Source organism: Micropterus dolomieu, linkage group LG17 (genome assembly GCF_021292245.1).
Source record: "Micropterus dolomieu isolate WLL.071019.BEF.003 ecotype Adirondacks linkage group LG17, ASM2129224v1, whole genome shotgun sequence".
In the NCBI taxonomy this organism is placed as follows: Eukaryota; Metazoa; Chordata; class Actinopteri; order Centrarchiformes; family Centrarchidae; genus Micropterus; species Micropterus dolomieu.
The window spans coordinates 25,009,379-25,029,302 of record NC_060166.1 but is presented as its reverse complement, the minus strand read 5'-3'; the positions used below and the strand labels follow the sequence as shown (position 1 = coordinate 25,029,302).

Genomic DNA, 19,924 nt, shown 5'->3' with positions numbered 1-19,924 from the left:
GCCAACAACTTGTCACAGAGTGTCTGTGGATCTGCCAGTCAGCTTCCTGCAAGGTTCCTCCTTGGCTACGCCTCCTTGCCATCTCTGGACTTCCTTGCTGTTACCTTGACTTGGATAATAATTCCACCACTGCAGCCATCTCCTGAACCTACTCCTTCACCTACACATCCTGACCTGCTGGCAGAGGGGGTGTCGTTTGTTTGCTAATCTCCCCCAAAGGGTTTACTGTTTACTTATCCGGTGAAATTAAACATTATTGTGCTCTACTGCCCGCCAGGTCCTCTTGGGGACTTCTTGGAGGAATTATATCACCTATAGAGCAGGAGGTGGCGCAGGATCTAGTCCCAGCTTATCATCTTGCATCAAGATTACTGCAACTCACTCCTGGTTGGTGTGCTTACATTTGCCATCTGACCGTCTTCAACCTACCAAAGTTTTCCCACACTACACCACATTCTGCACTGAATGGCTGCTCCAATCTGATTCAAGACACCGGTACATGCCTACCATGCTGTGAATGGTTCAGGCCCATCCTACATCCAAGACATGGTCAAACCACACACCACAGCCTGTCCATGAGGCTCTGCTACTGCCAATCTGCTTATCAATCCCACTTATCTGCTTATCACTATCACTTTTAAAGTCTTTTTTTATGTAAAGCACTTTGAATTGCCTTGTTGTTGAAATCCATCCATACATCCATCGTCAACCACTTATCCTGCGTACAGGGTCACGGGGGGGCTGGAGCCAATCCCAGCTGCCATTGGGCGAAAGGCGGGGGCCCAGCTACTGCTCAACAAAATCAAATGAAAAACTCATCTGTTCAGACTGCACCTTGGCCCAGAAAACGAAAAACTCTCTCTCTTTCTCTTATTGTTTCACAGTGGCACTTGACTTTAAGCAGTTCAGTATATTTGATGAAGTTGATGTAGTTGCATGACTCTTGCAATATTTGGATTGTATCCTCACAGTTGAATGCACTTATTCACTAAGTCACTTTGAATAAAATGTCAGCTAATATAATGTAATGCAATGTTCTAAACATACTCATGATTTTGAAATAGCCAGAGCTCAGTGTTGTCAGAGTGCATCTTGAAAGAGAGATGCCATACAGCTGATGGTACATTTCAAGCAAAGGGACGAAAATTGGTAAATTAGTCTATTTGTGCCTGGGAAGTTAAACAGCTAAAACATTACATTTTAAATATAGAATAGAATTAGGACAACCAAGTACAGCTGACATGTTAATGTATAGATTATATATCTATCTATATATATACTAATCGCAGACTTTTTAATACTTTGTACATTATGTCTAGTTGTAATTCAGTATTATCAAAATATTTTAATGTATTTACAAAGTATATGAAAGTTCTGCATAAAAGCACTTTTACTTTTGAAACTTTTTTGAAACAAGTATATTAAATGCCAGGGTTGGAAGGCCTTTCCTAGCAACCTGTAGACTCAGTCACTTTTATTTACAAGGAACTTCTGGGTTTTGTATCTTCTTACTTGTGCTGTTTTATCATAAATTGTTAGCTTGGAACTCCCTTCAATATAGAATTAAATTGGTAATTTTAAATCACTGATGAAGGACTCTGATTCTGATTCCACTATGTGTCATAGTTTTTAGCTGTGTCAATTATTGTGAGTTAAGTTGTTCTTGTTTTTTATGATATCTGTATTGTTGTATTGTATTCTTGCAACTTTGTATAATGACTTGCTGCCGTCTATCTTGGACAGGACTCTCTTGGAAAAGAGATTTTCAATCTCAATGAGCCTTTCCTCCTTAAATAAAGGTTTAATAAAACAAAAAATACCAGAATTTCACTTTAAGCGACTTTCAGAAACATTTGGTCTCTGTGAATGCACTTACGCAAAGGAATGCACAAACTCTATATGTGATTTTCAGACAAAGTTTACTTGAAAAAACAAAACAAAACAAACTCAAATTAAACAAACAAATTCATGTCATCACAATACAACACAAATGCAACAAGTTGAGTAGGCATCATGGCAACATGGTTGCAATCTGTGCATGTCTGATGTTGCCAGAAAACTGATATAAGAGTCCTTGACTTCATGCTGACGATTTCACTGACTCATGTTCACTTGTAATAATAAACAGAAGTAGCTTGACAGAAGGATACACTCTGGTTAAAGCTCTGGGTTTATAAAAAGACATAAAACAACAAGGGTTTGTCACTTAAAGACCAGAATTATCAATCCAATGAGAGTAGACTTCATTTTAACAGCTTATTTGAACGTACTGGCAGTGTTAGAGTGTTAGAAAGAGCTTAATATCAGTTCACGCTTTATACAAAACAAAGACACAGGTGGCTAGTAACAAACACTCATGTTCTCTTCCCATGACTGGCATTCTGCACATTCAAACACGTAGCTACAACTGAACACACAAATATCCTCTTTCACATATATTCATGCACGCACTCACGCACAACACGGGAGCAGTGGTTAAAAATGCTGCACAACTGGTAAGGCCAGATGAAGTTAAGTACAGAAGCATTGCCTTCGTAAACTACAAGAGAGGAGATTAAAAAAGTTTGGCAGTGTGATGATTCTACGAGCAAAATATCCAACATATCTTCTTTCCCCTTTGCAATACAAATTAAAAAACTACTTTACAGTGAACTAAACCATGCAGGGTGTTTGGAGGGAGGTAGAAGACACAAGAGAGAGAAAGTAAAGACTTTAAAAAGATAACATGTAAATAAACGGAGGTTTAGATAATGTGGCTTTGAAAACACTGCAGATTAGTGGCGAAATAGACATTACAACTGAATATGTGTCCTATTTGGAAGTTGGAATCTATTAGTATAGTGTTACATATCATTTAGTAACGTTTTCATTCAAGAATTCACTTTTGGAAACACCATATCGTTGACAACACTCAACACTCAGATAAACAGTATGCAGCACCACACATTTACAAAATAGCAACTCATGCGAAAACACCTCAGGCCCTGTACACCGCGTGTAAATGTGTCATACAGGATGTAGATTGCATTCATGAAAACAAGACTGAAAATATGTTCATCTGTTGTGTTTTTGCTCTGTTGTGTATGCGGCTGTGTGTCTTTTAGTGTGACTGTGAGGTTGAGGTTGAGGTTTAGGCCAGTGTTCCCCCAACGATGGAAGCAATGACAATTCCCAGAACCACACAGCATATAATAATCATAATTTTCTTCTGCATAGTGTTAAAAACAACAGATAAACAGTCATCCAAGGCAGCAGATGGGGAGTAGGGGAAAACATGTTAGGAATATAACTTGTTCTTTACTTTTAAGCCATGTTTATAATCATCAGAACAAAATGCAGTTTAGAAAAACAGCAATTTGGAGAAAGACTATTTGATTTTTATGTATCTGATGATATTGTTGGACTGTGACTGTGGTTTAGAAGCACTTCTACATCTTCTGCTTTTAAAACCATGAATATTTGGTTCCTGCATTTTGTTCAAACCACATTAAACAACATACACAATATTCAAACATGCCACAGGAAGCAATGTGGCAGGCAGCAATACATGCAGCTACCTCCTGAAATAAGCTTAAAGCAACATAAAGACTGTGCCGATGTTCACCAGGACTGTTCACACAGCGACTTTTAGGCAAAATTAAATTGTAAAACATGTCTTTTTAGCATGCACTCCTCCACATACATTCATAAACAGCCAATGTCCAACATTTAAAGCCATACACTACAGGTGAATAGGGTAAATATTTTAAATAATAGATATTACTATGACACTCTTACTTAAGACAATAATTTTAGTATTACAGGTTTTTTTTTTTAAATGTTATGGATAATATGCAAATTAGGCATTGACTAATTAAATATGTTCTAATTTGCATGTATTTCCACAACAGAAATCTAGACATTGGATAAAGCCAGGTACAAACTTCTTGTTTAATTTTTTTTTTTTTTTAAATTAAAGGTTTTTAAAGAGGAAATTTCTATTTATCACTTCATAAATCAGAAAATACTGTCAGCCATAAAAATCAATTTCTGTCATGTTTTTAGAAATAAAATGTTAAATAAATCTGGTTACAAATTATCTATGAACAATCCCCTCTGTAAAAACCTCAGAATATAGATGGGAATAAAACTGGAACATTTGTGGAGATTTCTGGAAGTATGAGAAAGAACTTATTTTGAGAAAACTGCCTTTAATATTGTAATCAACTAGTGGCTGACAAGTTGGTCAACAAGTTTCATGGTGATATCCATTTGTTTTTTTTTACCCTTTTCACCTGTATTGCCGTACACAATGGATCTTTATACATATCTTTAAGACAATAATTTTTTTGTATGACAGGTTTTCTGAAATGTTATGTTTAAATACACAAACAAAGCATTATCTAATGCTATGTTATGGAAGCAAAGAAACCCCAAATCTCAAAATTGACCAGTGCATGAAAAAATCTGTAGTGTCTTCTTAAAATCTATGGAATCTGCAGTCTCTATCAATTTTTTAAAAAACAGCTTCAATACTTTTTTTGCTTTCAGCCGATAGATGAGAGGATCGATACCACACTCTTGCATGGTAAATAAGAAGCTGTTTAGCTTAGATATGTCCAAAGTTAACAAAATTTGCTTACCAACACCTCTAAGGCTCATCAATTAACACTTTATATTTAGTTTGATCTGTAAAAAAACTGAATTATACAAACGACGACTAAACACTAATGAGTCTGTGCAGTGGGCCGCACAATGCAGGAGCAAACCTGGAAGCTAGGAGACTTCATGAGCAATCTTCATTCAACTGTGAGGGCTGCGGGAGGGATCTTGGAGTGCAGTATCCAGTTTTTATATTACATCCATGGGTTTTATGTGCTGGACTGGAGATTCAAAAAACTCACTGCACAAGGCCAATGGATGGTCCATCACATAACCACTATAAAACCACAACTTAATGTTTTTTTTAATCGATCCTCTTATCTAACTCTTGGAAAGAAAGCGAATACGTTTACTTCCCAAATTGTCAAAGTATTCCTTTAATGCTACAAACAAGGCAAAACAGTGATCATGGACTCAAAAAAAAACAAAACATCATCAGGGTTCTCAATATAAGATACATCTACAAGTATGTGAGAGGCTGACGGTTCACAAACTTATATAGCTGAGCTATGTGTGCTTTGAAAATTCTTTTCGTTTTTGAAAAATCTAAGTCAACACGTTTATTTTGATTATAAATGGACATAACCACATATCTGCAGCTTTGTGCTACTAAAAAACATGCATAGCTCTTCAACAGACTGTAGAACATGCACATGACAAAGGTATGTGAATCATGATACAGACACAGAACACAAGTTAGTTCCTCAATGTTTTTGACTGTTTAGTTTAGAAAAGGCATAAAAAATAATCATTTAAAAGGCTCCCTACTTCACGAGCAGTTACAGTACATTTTAACTGCTGACTGGGACAGAGGCATCCCCTCCTTCTCTGTAGGGATTTGTTAGGGTCCTAACTGAGTCCCACTGCGAGGGAAATAACGAGGACGGTCAGACATACTGCAATACAACCTCCTATCAGGAACATCTTCTGGAAGGGGGGGTGGGATGGGGAACAAGGAGGGAAAAGTGTCAAATAATGATTCAATGGATGTAGGAGAGACGAATGAGAAACAGAGACAGAAGGAAGGAGGAAAAGAAAGAAAGAAAGAAAGAAACTTTGCTTTTGCACTGTATATGATTATAAATGGGGAAATAATCACATAGTCATGTAAATGACCCCTGTGCTGAATTGGGGTCATGTGATGTATGAAATTCCTCTACCTTTGAGTGCTATTATATATATTAACCAAGAGGTGGCAGAGTTGTTCCACTGCAGTGCAGATGGTTAAATGAAGGAAGGACAAGTATACCAGTGAAAAACCCTCTTTATTAACTGAACAGAAGTTTTCAGTCATTTTTGTCTGCTGTACAGCTCCTCAGATGAGCTGGCGTACCTCTTCATTGACACACTTCACTGATGTTTCAAGTTGTTGGTCTTTTGGATGAATTTTTATACAAGACATGATGATGTTTGGGCTTTTTTTAGCTGGCTTGTTTAAATTAACATTTATAACGCTACCACTAGCCTGGCTCTGTCCGGAGGTAACAAAATTCACCTACCAGCACCTCTTAAACTCACTAATAAACACCTTATATGTTTGTATATGTATATCTGTACAAAAACTGGTGTAAAATCATTTTATGTTTTCACAGGGGTTTATCGTGGATGTATTAAGAGAGCTGTTTGCATGTGTACCCCAACCACTTGGCGCGGGCTACATTGGACATGTCAGTAATTTATCCATTACTTTTAGCTATCTATTTTGGCTTTTCTGCTTGCTTGCTTACCAGATTTCACAAACTCTCTGCAGCAGGTGGTGTTGTTACAGCTTACAGGTTCTGTGTCCTGTGCAGTCAGCCTGTTGTAGCTGGTAGTTCATTGGTTATTTTGACAATGAGCATACTCACGATCAGCCTCACACCAATTTGTAATCCTATACTCCTAAACATTATAAATTTAGTTTTTCAAAACAGATGAGCTACTCAACAACTTTTAGTGCACTCTGGTAACTGCAGCAGTATCATGGAGCATGTATTCCTGGTTGGAAATCACTGCTCAAAGTGAACATGTCAATACATTCACGACACACATGGTCCACATGCAGAATACATGACAGGTGAGCATGCACACATAATGACAACAGTTACAGTTACATACTACAATATATGCATGCAATGCTTCTGAAGTGATGTATAATTTTTTTCACGTGATAGCATGTTTGTGCACGTGCATTGTTTTGTTGTATATGCAACTCACCCTCCGTGCTTTACTCTGGTATTTAACCGCCTTCTTAGTGTCTGATACCGCCCTCTCCACATAGTCTACCGAGTGCTCCACATTGTACTCTATGCGGTCTATCATTTCCCCCTAGGACAGGTTAGTTACAGAGGAGGTGTGGAAAACATGCAGACAGAAGAAGAAAGAGGGAGACAGATGTGGAGGCAGGAGGAGAAGGAGGAGTGGATACAGATTGAGAGGAGGTGAGGGAAAGGGGAGGAATAATGGGTGAATGAGAAGGAGAGAGAAGGGGAAGCAGAGAGGGAGAAAGGAAAAAAGGAAAAAAAGAGAAATAATGAGTCAGTTTGTACAATGTGTGCATCTTGCATCTCACCCGTCTGCTGGTCTTTTTAAACTTTTTGCATTTTGGGATGTTCTCCTTTGCCTGCTCCACATATTCCTGAGCCTCCAGCACCCTCCGCTCAATGTTGTTCACCAGTTCACCCTGCACAGAAACAAGACACAGACAGAGTGTGTGTAGTGGTGGTGACAGCAGAAATCTGCCTGAACTCACAATCAGTACCAACTAGTTACATTTCACTGTTTTAAGTAATAATAAATAAAGTCTGATGAATGTTATATGTTATATATATTTTCTTAAGTTTATTTAGCTCTAATGTTAATATATATTTTTTATGATTAATATATTATGCCTAGTTACAAAGAATTATTGCACATTTAGCACTGACCCAGGAATGTAGGCAAAAGAAAGAATTAACCCTTTTGCATCACAGTGAATATTAAGGCAAACCAGTGTATACAGCTCTTCATGCGTCTACTGCAACCATTTAAGTATTTAAAAAATAACAGAAAAGAGGAATCACAGGTAAATTACCTTGCTGTATTAGAAGGGAAGCGCTGTTCTCAAATCTCTAGAGCTTAGAGTCATTGTGGTGGTGTTGTGTTGAGGAAAAGAAAAAAGAGGGAAAGAGAGTGCAAAGCTGAGAAAGGCAAGATTAACAAACATTCTAACAAAAAGTATAATCTTAAATGACATGGCATTCCGTTAATAAAGGAAGAGTTAGTTCATTTAATTATTTAGAATTAGAACAACCATATGCGTGACAAGAGAAGAAAAGAGTATACACACAAAAACACACAATACAACAAAATTATTATAGACATTTAAACAATTATCACTCCCACACTACAATTATGAGGGGAAGCCTGCTATTGCATTGTTCTGTTATAATTCATATCACTTACATGACACAATTTACTTTCATATTTGTCATTCAGCATATTTTCTTATTCATGTGCTCAGTTTTCCTTTTGCATAATTCAGACCGAGTATTTCTGATGAGCGAAACCATTCATCTCTGTGGGGGTTCGGCCCACACACTCATGCAGTCACACATAGCCTACATATGTACCTGAAGCTTGACACTTCACTGAGAAGAGCAAAGCCACATACGTAGGATAATCTATGTGGCTTTGAAGAATATATATAAGGAAACTACATATTGTCAGAGAAAACATGTTCACTGCTCACTGGATGATGGAAGTTCCTCAGTACAATAAACACAATACAAAATCTCTGTTCTCTAACAGAAGAACATTTCTACCACAGGGAAATAACAAACCTAAATTAATTTTCAAAAATTATTTTACTAAGCCAAAGCCCCCTGTAAAAATTAAGGCTTGTTTAAAATGTAATGCTGTTTAGTCGCCAAGTCACAGATGTCAGATTTTCCTTCCAGCTCATGAATGCAGCATGATTATTATGTACAAAAAATCCCACCAACTTCTGTGCCCCAAATTCTGTCTAAATTTACTGAGATATTTTGCAAACAGACAACCAGATGGAGCTGAAAACACAACCTCCTTCCAACTCTGTTGGCAAAAATAGGCTGAAATCTATACTAATACACTCTACAACTTGTATGTAAATAAAAAGACTGCCAATTGTCTTGTCTGCCTGAAGTGGAGCTATTTTCATCATAAGGAGAAACAGCAGGCTTGCCTGGTTAGATGGTTAGTGATTTTACAATTGTGAACACAATGTGCTCCTGAACTTTTCCATAAACCAGGGTACCCTTTCAAACCCCTCACAGGAAGAAATTCTGAATCTAGAAATTGGAATTGTAACTCTTCTGAATATCATCCATGTAAATGGATTGCTAATTTATGAATGAATTTATTATCTACAGGTCCGTTTTCATATGCATTTGGCTAAGCCCCAAAGCACACAGCTGTAGGTACTGAGAGAGGATCAATGTTTTCACCTGGCTCTCCACCAGCATGGCCATGTCCATGAACATGTCGTGAAGCTCTCTGATGCTGTTTTCCAGCTTGATAATCTCTGTGTGCCGTGTCTCGATCTCATTCATAGCTTGCTCTGTGATGTTGTCCATTATAATCTAAGATGGTCCAAAAGAAGGAAAGAGTTATAGGGGAGAATCTGATTTTAAAACATGCTTTGTGCAAAATTATGTTGCATTTGTTGTATCACTTACCCCCGAGGTAAAAATAGCTGGGTTGTCACTCTCCAACATGCTCTCCAGCTCCTCATTTGTTGTGTTTCTCCCAGCTAGAAGGGCAAAAACATATCCATAAACATCTATAACAGCAATGATTGCAAACATGATGTTTGTAGGAGTTGAAGAGATTAACCAAATGTGTGGCTTCAATAAATTTAAGCTCAGTAATTAAGAAGTGTAGGTGGGCAATGCTATTGGATTAAAATGTTCTCCAAACTGCAATGAATGAAGTCTACATTAGGAAACACTAATATAACTCCCCTCCTCCTTAATGTCTGTCGGAGGATTAATTAAAACAAGAGCTGTGTGCCTGTCTTTTCCACATGCTCATTTTCTATATCCATCTGTCTCTACTGCCTCTACTGCATTTTAAACTCCCTATTTTATTCTTCCATCTCTCTGAACAGCGGTGGATGTGACGTAAAAATCCTGATAATTTGGGCTGAGCATCTGTAAAAGGAGTCAAAACAGATGTAGTAATACAAAAACAGCTACTGAAGAGGTCTAGATCATCATAGATCTGGACTTAAAATCAACATCCTAAACTTTCACTTTTAGCTGATCTGAATGTTACAGGATTAAGTGTGTGTTTGTGGATTTGTCAGTAGTCAACCAGGTATCTCAAATGTTTAGGCTTGGTTAGAAATTGTGCTGTCCCACAACTACTAGCCTCCACATGCACACTCCCAACACCAGACACAACTTCAGTCATATAAACACTGCTTTGTCCCAACACTTACACTTACACTAACAAACAGGCTTACAGTTAAAATACTACCAAGTGAACTTCAGCCTGACATGTTCCGATCAGCAGTTTAGACATCTAACAATGACTTAATCCCACCACTTTCATATTGACCACTCTCTTCATAAGGTCTTTCAGATCCACCTGCTTGTCTGATATGAGCATAATTTAGTATGCAAATTACTGATTTCTCCTTCTCCTGAGGCTAACATTTACTACTTCTCCTCCTCTGTAGATCTATTTGTAACAGTGGACTTTGATCTGTTTTGAAGCTCAAGAGCCAAAACTGCTCATGATGACCTATTACATAGTCCTATATTTCCCTTTTTTATCCTGTGCATGACATGAGTGTCATTAACCTCTGTGTTATAAATGTTTTGTATTCTATTTTAAACAGTTGCTATCTCTGTCTCTGTGGTTTTTAAAAACTACAAGTTTAATGTTCTTGCCGTTAAAAAGATGTGACCAGTAACAAATGAAGGTAAGGGACTGCATTTTAGGGTACTTAAAAGGAGCAAGTCAGTGCAAATATTGAGTTTGTATAGTATCGGAACAGCTTGGGTCAGTCTGCAAGTCATTTGTAGAGGTTAATACTTGCAGATAATATTTTTTGACATTTCAATTTTCAGGATAGGAAAAACTAGTGAGTATTAATCCTTGGGTGTGTTGCTCATAAAATCTTGAGTATACAGAGTAAAGAAAAGTCATCTATTTATTAAGTTTGCCTCAATACTCATGGCTCCCCCCAACAAACTTTCTATCTTTCTATCTACAGACCCTGCATGTATGACAGCACATCTTATTGCTTCTTCCTGCTGATGTGTTTGCCCCTCATCCATCTTTAATTTCCCCAGACAGAGTTGTCCTACTTCATAAACATTCCCCTACAGCTCTTTGCTGCAACTACATTAACATCCTCACGTATGACCGCTGACTTCGCCTGCAGAGCTGCTTCTCTTGGGCTCCATTTCTGCCCCACTGACACTGTAAGTTACATTCAGACTCAGCATCATCTCCAATCTTTCCTTTGCACATTTTAAATCCTCTCAGGGGCTAGATACAATATATACAGTAGGCCTATGTACTATCTCTTCCCCATCAAGACTCACTGTGCCCCCTCTAACCATAAGCTGGTGGACATACGAGTTGAGCAGTTAGTTTAATGTCTCTCATTTGTTATATTGATCATGCTAATGTTATTCAGGCATACCGTTTTAGCAAACAAGAAAAAAATAAATACTTATAAATTAGGAAAAGTAATCTGCAAGTTATTTCATACCAAGGAGCAGGGGTTTGATATGAAAGACAAATAAAGTATTAGTAAAATCTCAGGAGTGCAACTACATAAAGTTCAACCAATGACAAGAAATTGTCACAACATTGTCTTTCTGAAAATACAACTTGCTCTTGCTCTTTTAGCCTGGAACAGAAATGTCACTTACATGTGAACACGGAAGCAAGTAATCAACCATTCTGGTTTGTGACCCGTAGTCTAAAAAGCAATGTCTAATTATGACCCCACACAACACAGGATATGGCCTTAATGTGGACTACAGGAGTTGAGGATGAGCAAAAGATTGTTTTTTTTTTTTTCATTTTCATTTGAAGGATTTTAAAGACCTAAAGAGTATCCAGTACTTTATAGGAAAGAAAACAACAATACTAAAAGAGAAGAGACATTTAAAATACTACTGGTGTGAGCAAAAGTAGCTTTGCTATGTTAGCTTGCTTATGAGTTACAGCAGGCTAGCTGGTGACATCTGTCTGTTGAGGTACTAAAGACCACTCAAGCTACATCAGTATAGGAAGAGCAAATTTATTATGTTACACTAGCCATAGTTTGTGTTTCAAGGGATAGTTTGACATTTTGGGAAATATGCTTATTCACAGAACAGAACGCAAAGAAACAGGGGCTAGCAGCTAGTCATTAGCCATTAGGTAACTTTATATTTACCATAGAGACATGAAAGTGGTATCAATCTGCTACACTGAAATAAGTGTGTTTCCTAAAATATCAAACAAAATACTAAACAAAAACAAGACACTTAATTTTTACCTATAACTGAATGACTCAACGTGAAGCTACCTTGGTCAGGTACTTTTTCTCTCCACTGAGCCTCCTTCAGCGGTGGCTCCTGGGAGATTTTGGATTCAGCTCCAAAACCTCTCATTGTGTCCCTGAGGCTGACCTTAAGGGTGTGTGTGAGAGTGTGTGTAAATTGTGTTTATATGTGTGATGAAGACTGGTCGTTGCTGTGGAGGCCTTAGTGGCAGAGCAGATAGGTTGATGGTGAGTGATGAGTCAGAGTCAATGATTGCCTTCATGAACAGAATACCTATGAAGCTGTTCTCTAATGTTTACTGGTGCATGTAAGTGTCCATGTGTCCATCTGTGTTTCAGAACGCACTTTTGTTCATTTCTCCACTCATACACTGGGCATATTGTGTCTAATCCAAACTTCATATCCGTATCAAACCAATGAATTTCATTTAGTTGGTGGTTAAGCGGTCGGGCTGCTTTTATTGCCTTGATTAACAATCTAATCATGTTCAGCAATGACATTTTGCAGTTTGACAAATGAGAGGATGAGGACAGCCCTCAAAGAGGAGTGAGAGACCACGTTCACCGCATCACTGTGATGAATTACCTATTCTCCAGGTCTCGCTGATAATAAATAATCTCTCTATCATTAAGGCTAAAATTACAACATTAAAGAGGGTCAGAGTTAGATTTTAAAGGACAGAGAGGAGTGACAATGAGTCATGGATAATAGTGAAGGAAAAAAAACCCCAAAGGCACTCTGGTGGTCCTACCCTACCCTATTTATCTCACTTCCTACACACACACACACTCATTGGCTTTTTTTTTAAAGCCTTGACAGGCTCTAAGGGAGGCTCTTATTTGTTACCATGGAGACCCAAACGCTGAGAAGCCTAATATGAAGCTAAGAAGTCGCTCTTCACCCATAGCATTTATGGTCTATTAAATCATTCATACAGTTCTATGTTGCTACCAGTAACAGTATTATTTCATTTCCATTGCTATGTAACACAAATGAAGTGAGACCCCAAGGGAACAGAGCGCAAAAGGCAAACCACGCACACGCAGAGCGAACGACGAGGCTGATTTTTATGGCTCTGTTAGCTGCAGTTTCTCCTGCAAAGGAATGAGAAAAGCATGTATAGCTTATCTGCACACATATAAGCCAATCTGTTTGTTACACAGCAGTGTTGGTGTACATCTCGTCTTTTTCCCTGGCACTGAGAAAGAGGGGGTGTCCGCAGGGAAATAAATCATAACAATCAAATGTCAAGGAGGCCCTGCGATGCCTGTGACCAACATTCCCTCCAACCTGCTGGGTCTGCCTGTCTGCTTATGGAAGCAAATGAATGTCTGATATTCTGCATTCTCAAGCAATAATAAAATAAAAGGCTAAAGCATTGCCATTGTAGTGGCTGAAAATATGACAGTAGTTTTTCAGTCCTAACTGGCAATTCAAAAACATTCAAACTGATGTGTTACTGCAGTTAACCTCCAATAGGTCACTTAAGATATGTGCTTTTAAAGGAATAACATTTTAGTGATACACGCTTTATTGTCGAGAGGTAGATGAGAAGATTGATATAACCTTTCTATCTGTACGTTAAATGAAGCTGGAACCAGGGCTAAAAGCCGGGGGAACAGAGGTTCAAAGGTAGAAAGTCTACCACCACCTCTTAAGTTCATTAATTCACATGCTGTTTCTTGTTTGTTTAACTTGTATGAAAGTGTGACAACGTCATATGGTTTTAAGGGGGGTGATGTGCTGGACTACAAAGAGCAGTAACTTCTTAGTTGGTTGCCACAACATGACATTTGTACACTTTGGTTTTTGTATGGATCAAACAAACAAGATCTAATGTGTTAATTAGTGATTTTTGGAGGTGCTGCTCAGTTGCTTTTGATACCTCTGGACAGAGCCAGGCTAGTTGTTTCCCCCTGTTTCCAGTCTTTGTGCTAAGCTAAGCTAATCATCTCCTAGTTCCAGCTTCATAATTACTGTACGAACATGAGAGAGGTATCCATTCTAGTCTATTCTCTGTTTACTTAAAAAGCAGCTTAACAGATATTCAAAACATTTTCTTTGCTTACTTCCAGTGGTTTAACTTCTGACTTCTCAAAAATGACATTCTCTTGACAATTACAAGTTTACATTATGTTACAGTCTTGCTTTCCTGTTTATTTTATCTCTTTATCCAGAGGCAAACAGGAAAGGAGCAGAAGAAACATCGATATTGTTATATGTTTCCCTCTGTGTGTGACACACTATTATTGATTCACATAGAAACAAGTCAAAGGGGTTGGCACAACAGAAGCACAGCTCTCTTGCCATTTAACCTTTATGGAATAAAATTGTGTTTGAACAAAATACAGATCAAATGTAATCTGAAGGGAAAAGCTTGCGGTCTTGTTTCCTTCAAAACCAAAAACTGTATTTCTCTGCCCTCTCTCTGTGTGTGTCTAATCTCCCTTCCTTGATGACAGGTGATATCAGCTAAGGACTCCTGTGACTCCACCATCTGACACTTTTAAATCCAAATGGATCTGGAGGAGCTAAAGGAAAAATTGCGTCAGGTGTGTGTGTGTGTGTGCTTTTATTCCATGAGGGGTCCTTTGATTAACCCCAGAAACTACTGTGTGTTGTCACTGCTGTTCTTTTGACTGGATCACACTGGGCAGTGTTCACACATACAGACCTGCTGCATGTGTCCACTCTAAACTGACAGATGGCCAGAGGAAATTACGTCTATGCCAAGTACTCTGCAACATAACTGCACCTGCTCTCCTCTGCTTTTACCACTAAGTGAGTCATAGTGTTCGTCTCTGCATGCATGCATGAGTGTGTGTGTGCCTTTTGTATAAGGTGACTGTATCCCGATGACTGTTAGGGGCAGCTGGCCGTTGCATCTGCCTGGTCCAAGAGCCCCGGGGCCTGCAGCTAATACCTGTCAAAACATTTTACACATACAGTGTCACACGAGTGAGAGGAGCTCACATCTGAGCTGAATGGCGTGTGCACGCATAATGGTGAAGTATGCGTTTTAGATGAAATTTCACTATAAACAAAATGAATAAAGGACAGTTTTTTTGTACTCATTCCTCCATAAGTGCCATCGATGATGATGTTGGATGTAGGTTATATTATGCTGTCACTGACATACATTGTTTTATGGGGGTTTGCGCAGAGGGTTTTTAGCATTAGTTTATCCATATTTGTACTATGCGTTATGTATTCATTATGTTTTATGTGCATGTCTGTTTTACATGGCTGCAAGACAAATTTACCCTTGGAGACAATAAAGTTGAAATTGAAATACAGCCAACAGCTAGGAGTTGAGGTAAATTATTTCTCCCACCCAAGTTACAACCTCTTCTTTCATTATAATAAATGTTATAGACAGAAAATAATGCATTTAATATATTTGTATAAGCATTACATGTGGATGTTTCAAAATCAAACTGCATGACCACCAAGTACAGTGAATGTTGATGGGTGACTATTCATTTATGGTTAATTTAACTGTTACACAACAGTTTAACACAAAGACATATTACTTTAGACCATGCATGTGAAGTGGCTATGGCACTATCAGGATGTTGAGTTGACGAAGCGTTTTCTCCGGCCAGAATGCACAAAGCAAAGTCTTCTAAAATAGAGATGAGTGAAGGGCCTGCTTTAGCAACCATGGTGCTTCTTGCCTTAAAAAGACAGGGACTAGTCTTAGAAGAGTATCCAATAAATCATACATTTAGAGATGTGTAGCAGTACTGGCACATCTTTACTTCACATCCTCACACTTTAGTAAGAGTATGCAGTAATAACATAGTACAAAGTAATGCTTTTGCAAAAATGGATGATGCTTAAACTGTGCAGGTGTAGAATGATTTTGAACATTTATGTAGTGATGGAGAATGTGGGCGCAGGGTATATTTTTATCCTAATTAACATGTAACTAACATCTAACTAATTACAGTGGGAGGATGAAAATGAAGAGAATGACGCCTGGTTTAGGATTTAAAATACACCAGGGAAAAATGCCATTTCCCCCCTCATATTACCTGTTTTGACAAGAACCTGAAAAAAACACGAGGAAACAAAATCATGAAATAAATTACCAAAGCTGACCAAACGTTTCACTTAATTAACAGCAAGTCCATGTGTCTTATCTGACAAACCTGGGGGATCAAAAATGAAAGTGAGCATCAAGAGTGACACTCACTTGTTTCATCCCCTGTAGTGTCACTGAGCGGAAGACAACCACTGTGCCATCTGGGGCACCACATGACACACCAACACAAAGATCAGGATGTCAGAAACGTTTTCTGCCATTGTTCTCCAAGTGTGATGATGATCCCTCTTTCCCCAACAGTGTTAATTCCCATCCCTACTCTTTCTCCACTGAAAATGTGCCAAAACCAAGACATGTCAAGAGGTGATCGTCAAGTCTGACTTTCAAAAAGTAATTTGCTGTAATTGAAAACACGTTGTTTGTGGTATAAGCTCACTCAAACTGCACAAATGTTATCTTGAATCTCTAATGCAACACCAGCGTTTGAAAAAAACTGCACCATAACCAAACACTATGTACATGAGAAGAGATGCAGATGTGTTACTTTAAATCATGCAGAGTTATGCAGTATGAAGGATGGTGGAGGGTTTAGTCTCCCAGGTCTACTCACTGATCTCCAGCTGTCTCTGAATGCGTCCCTTGCAGCGCTCCCTGTAGTCCGACTGGGTGGTGTTGTATTCTGACATCACCTCAACAAACTTACGGGACAGTGTGGAGTGCTGGAGATAGAATGACGAACACCATAACACTTCACGACACCTGCTCAATGGCAGCAGTAGACTTTGTAAGTCATTAAAATGGTATATGAACAGATGCAAACACAACAGTCAGTGCAGCTGTGTCCCCATTCTATATTGCATACTAATTCTAATAAAGTTTTGAGCAATTTTGTCCCCTTTTGTCCTGTAAACAAGGAGCTTCTAACAGCTGCACATTGTTTTGTAAATTACAAAATTGAGCTCCAGAAAGGTTTTGGCAAAGAAAAAATAAGCATTACATTATTATTAAACATTTAACTTTTTCCTGGTTAAGTTTAATTGACAGTGGCATTCCAAAATTGCAGTTTGACTATTCGCTGGTATACGTACTGTATATTTTTCTTGTGCACACTAGTAAATTATCTTTCTTTTATATAAAAAATTAAACCATCCTCTGTACAATTACTATGTGGTTTGCAATTGGGACACAGCTGACTTAGCTGCTTTCTGTCCTGAGCTGTACCTGTGTCTTGCGTATCCTCAGGTCAGCTGATGACCTGTTCTGGCCTTCTTCTTGCTCAATGGTTTGTTGGATACCTGAAAAGATGTACACAAAATGTACACTCAATTACAGGGTGAGTGCCACTCATGAAAATCAACACAAACATAAATAAAGACCACAGTGCCGCTGTCTACCTCTAGAGTTTCATTACACCACACAATACAAAAGTGTTAGATGAAACAAACAACATAGTGATGACTTTAGTGTCCTTAGAGTCTTAGCAGTGGTGGCACACTTGCACTGGAGGAACAGTGATGAGGTTCATAAAATCACAAGGACTGTATTGTATCCATGAGAGACGAAATCTGCTCAGAAAACCCCAAGGCCTAACAGATTATGAGTACTTTACTTTGTGTGCAAAGCTGACATTTTGACCTGAAGACGGTGTAAGAAATGGTGTCATCAGAAACACAAGGATTCAATCTCAGGAGATCATTAAAAATCCACAGTAAATTTCATAGAAATCCAGCCCTGTTTTTGTAATGAGAGAAGCAGCTAGTACCTCTGGAATAATCCTCTGGAAGCCATGAATATTCACACTAAATGTAATGATTATCTGGTCAGTAGTTTTCAAAATATCTTGCTCTGATCCAAAGTGTTGGATGCACTGAGGAACCTGATCTATATAAAACTACAATTATAGCCAAATGGGGTTATTTTGTTCCAGTATGAAAATAAAATATTATACTGAGAGTGTCATGTATAGAATGTCTCTGAATGATACAAATATGGACTAATCACACATCAAGTCAGTCACTCAATGGTAAAGTGAATAAAACGAGTGGTAGAAGTCTGACTATTAAGAAATTTAGCAAGATATAAATTATTAGGATGACTCTGCTCTTTTCTTTATTCTTCAGAGGATTTTTTAAGCTTTTACTTGTAATAAGCACTTTCTGCACTGCTCTGTCACAGTCACACCTCAGGAAATCATTGTAGAGGAACCATTACTGAGTATAATAATGTAAATTAAAGAGACTGTCAATGTGAGACCTTGTGAAGTACTCAATCAAGTATTGAATTATACAGAGATGTAAGCGACTGCTCATTTACATTCCCATTTTTTTGTCACTTAAACTGGGACATGCTGGCTGTATCAGCTCTTGCACATTCAGGGACATTTTGTGAGATGTCTACACCTGCGGCTGCTTATACTGTACGCTCTGTACACCTCCTTGTTCATGCAAATAGCTTGAGCCAACAGAGTTAACAGGTTCACTTACTGCATAACAGAATATCACACATCTAACTTCAATCAACACTAACATTTCAGCCATTAGTGTCTTTTCCTTCATGATGTCATTTAGATTTAAAACCTCTTTTTAAAGAGAGACCTGGCCAAAACAGCAGCATGTTGACAGTGCACAGTTACAGATAGGGACACCATACATACAACAACAACCAAAGGACATTCATCATAGACTTTTAAGATACACAAATAAACAGTATAACTTTAAGATCACTTAAAAGTAATATTTGTACCTAGGTTTAAAGGAATTTGTTATTTTAAAAGCAGTGTCAACAGTTATGGTGCGTTCCATTTGACATGGGAAGTCGGAATTTCTGAGTTCAAAGTCAGAATTTTCAAAGGGAACGCCCCCTTAAGTCAGATTTCTGACTTGAAAAGTTGGGAGAACTGCACTACCCCGACTTTGTGATCCAAGATAGCTGCTTGATTGTTCTAGGGAAATGACAATGGCTTTAATTTACTTTAATGCGTTTGGTAATATCAGTAATTTTGAGATAATATGGAGTTTGATTTGCTGCATTTGTGGTATAATGTGCTATAAGTCTTAACTTTTTTTTTTACCAATATCACAAACTGAATCATCCATTTTCTGTTTTTGAAGAAATTAATTTACTAATGTAGTGAACAACGGTGTGGATTTGTGCATTTTACATTGAATAAATTTGGAGCTACCCTAAATTCCTTTCTCCTCCCCAGAGAAGAAGGGGAGGGGTCAAAGTTGCTTTCTCTAAGTGCTATCCCGACCATAAAACTGGCACCTTTTTGATTCCAAAGCTGATAACGCGGGGCCTGACTGTTGAACTGACAAAGAGACACGAACCAGCCATTGGCATCTCCCTGAACAGCCTATCAAAACTGGCCCCCCCACACACGTTTCCGTGGCAACTGACCTTATTCTTTGTTTTATTACCACATCAAAGGGATACTCCTTGTCTCACCTAAGTGTGACATTGTCCAGGACAGCTGAACTTTCAATGTAAAATGGACTGCAGTCTCCAAAGACTCAAAGTATTTAATTAAATCTTTAGTTACCTGATTACGTTTGCCTCTATTTGAGTAGTTATGTTAACTGTTGTTGCTATCTGTTGTTGATATTAGTGCTGAAAAGAAGTTACTTGTACAGCGTTTTTATTTTCAGCAAGACACTCCTTCATCTAATGTAATCCAAGCTTTCCTCATGTAACCTGAGCTCCCCCAAGTGGACGAAATAAGTATTACATG

The 19,924-nt window shown here is 38.1% G+C and overlaps 1 protein-coding gene across 10 annotated transcripts in view; it reads right to left on the bottom strand.

Moving 5' to 3' along the window:
* Positions 1 to 1,902: 1,902 nt before the first annotated feature.
* Positions 1,903 to 19,924, bottom strand: part of stx1a (syntaxin 1A (brain)) — a 72,985-nt gene continuing 54,963 nt past the window's right edge. The window contains exons 5-10 of one of the 10 annotated variants that reach the window (XM_046073256.1): positions 17,416 to 17,489; positions 16,805 to 16,913; positions 9,315 to 9,388; positions 9,084 to 9,218; positions 7,193 to 7,303; positions 1,903 to 2,165 (exon numbers count right to left, since the gene is read on the bottom strand). In XM_046073256.1, the coding sequence (XP_045929212.1) occupies positions 2,109 to 2,165; positions 7,193 to 7,303; positions 9,084 to 9,218; positions 9,315 to 9,388; positions 16,805 to 16,913; positions 17,416 to 17,489 (560 nt within the window). In that variant the 3' untranslated portion in view covers positions 1,903 to 2,108. Of the gene's footprint in view, positions 2,166 to 3,963; positions 5,569 to 5,889; positions 6,633 to 6,808; positions 7,304 to 7,693; positions 9,219 to 9,314; positions 9,389 to 16,804; positions 16,914 to 17,415; positions 17,490 to 19,924 lie in introns of those variants that run through there. The other 9 variants (XM_046073253.1, XM_046073255.1, XM_046073252.1 and 6 more) reach the window with 9 other exon arrangements.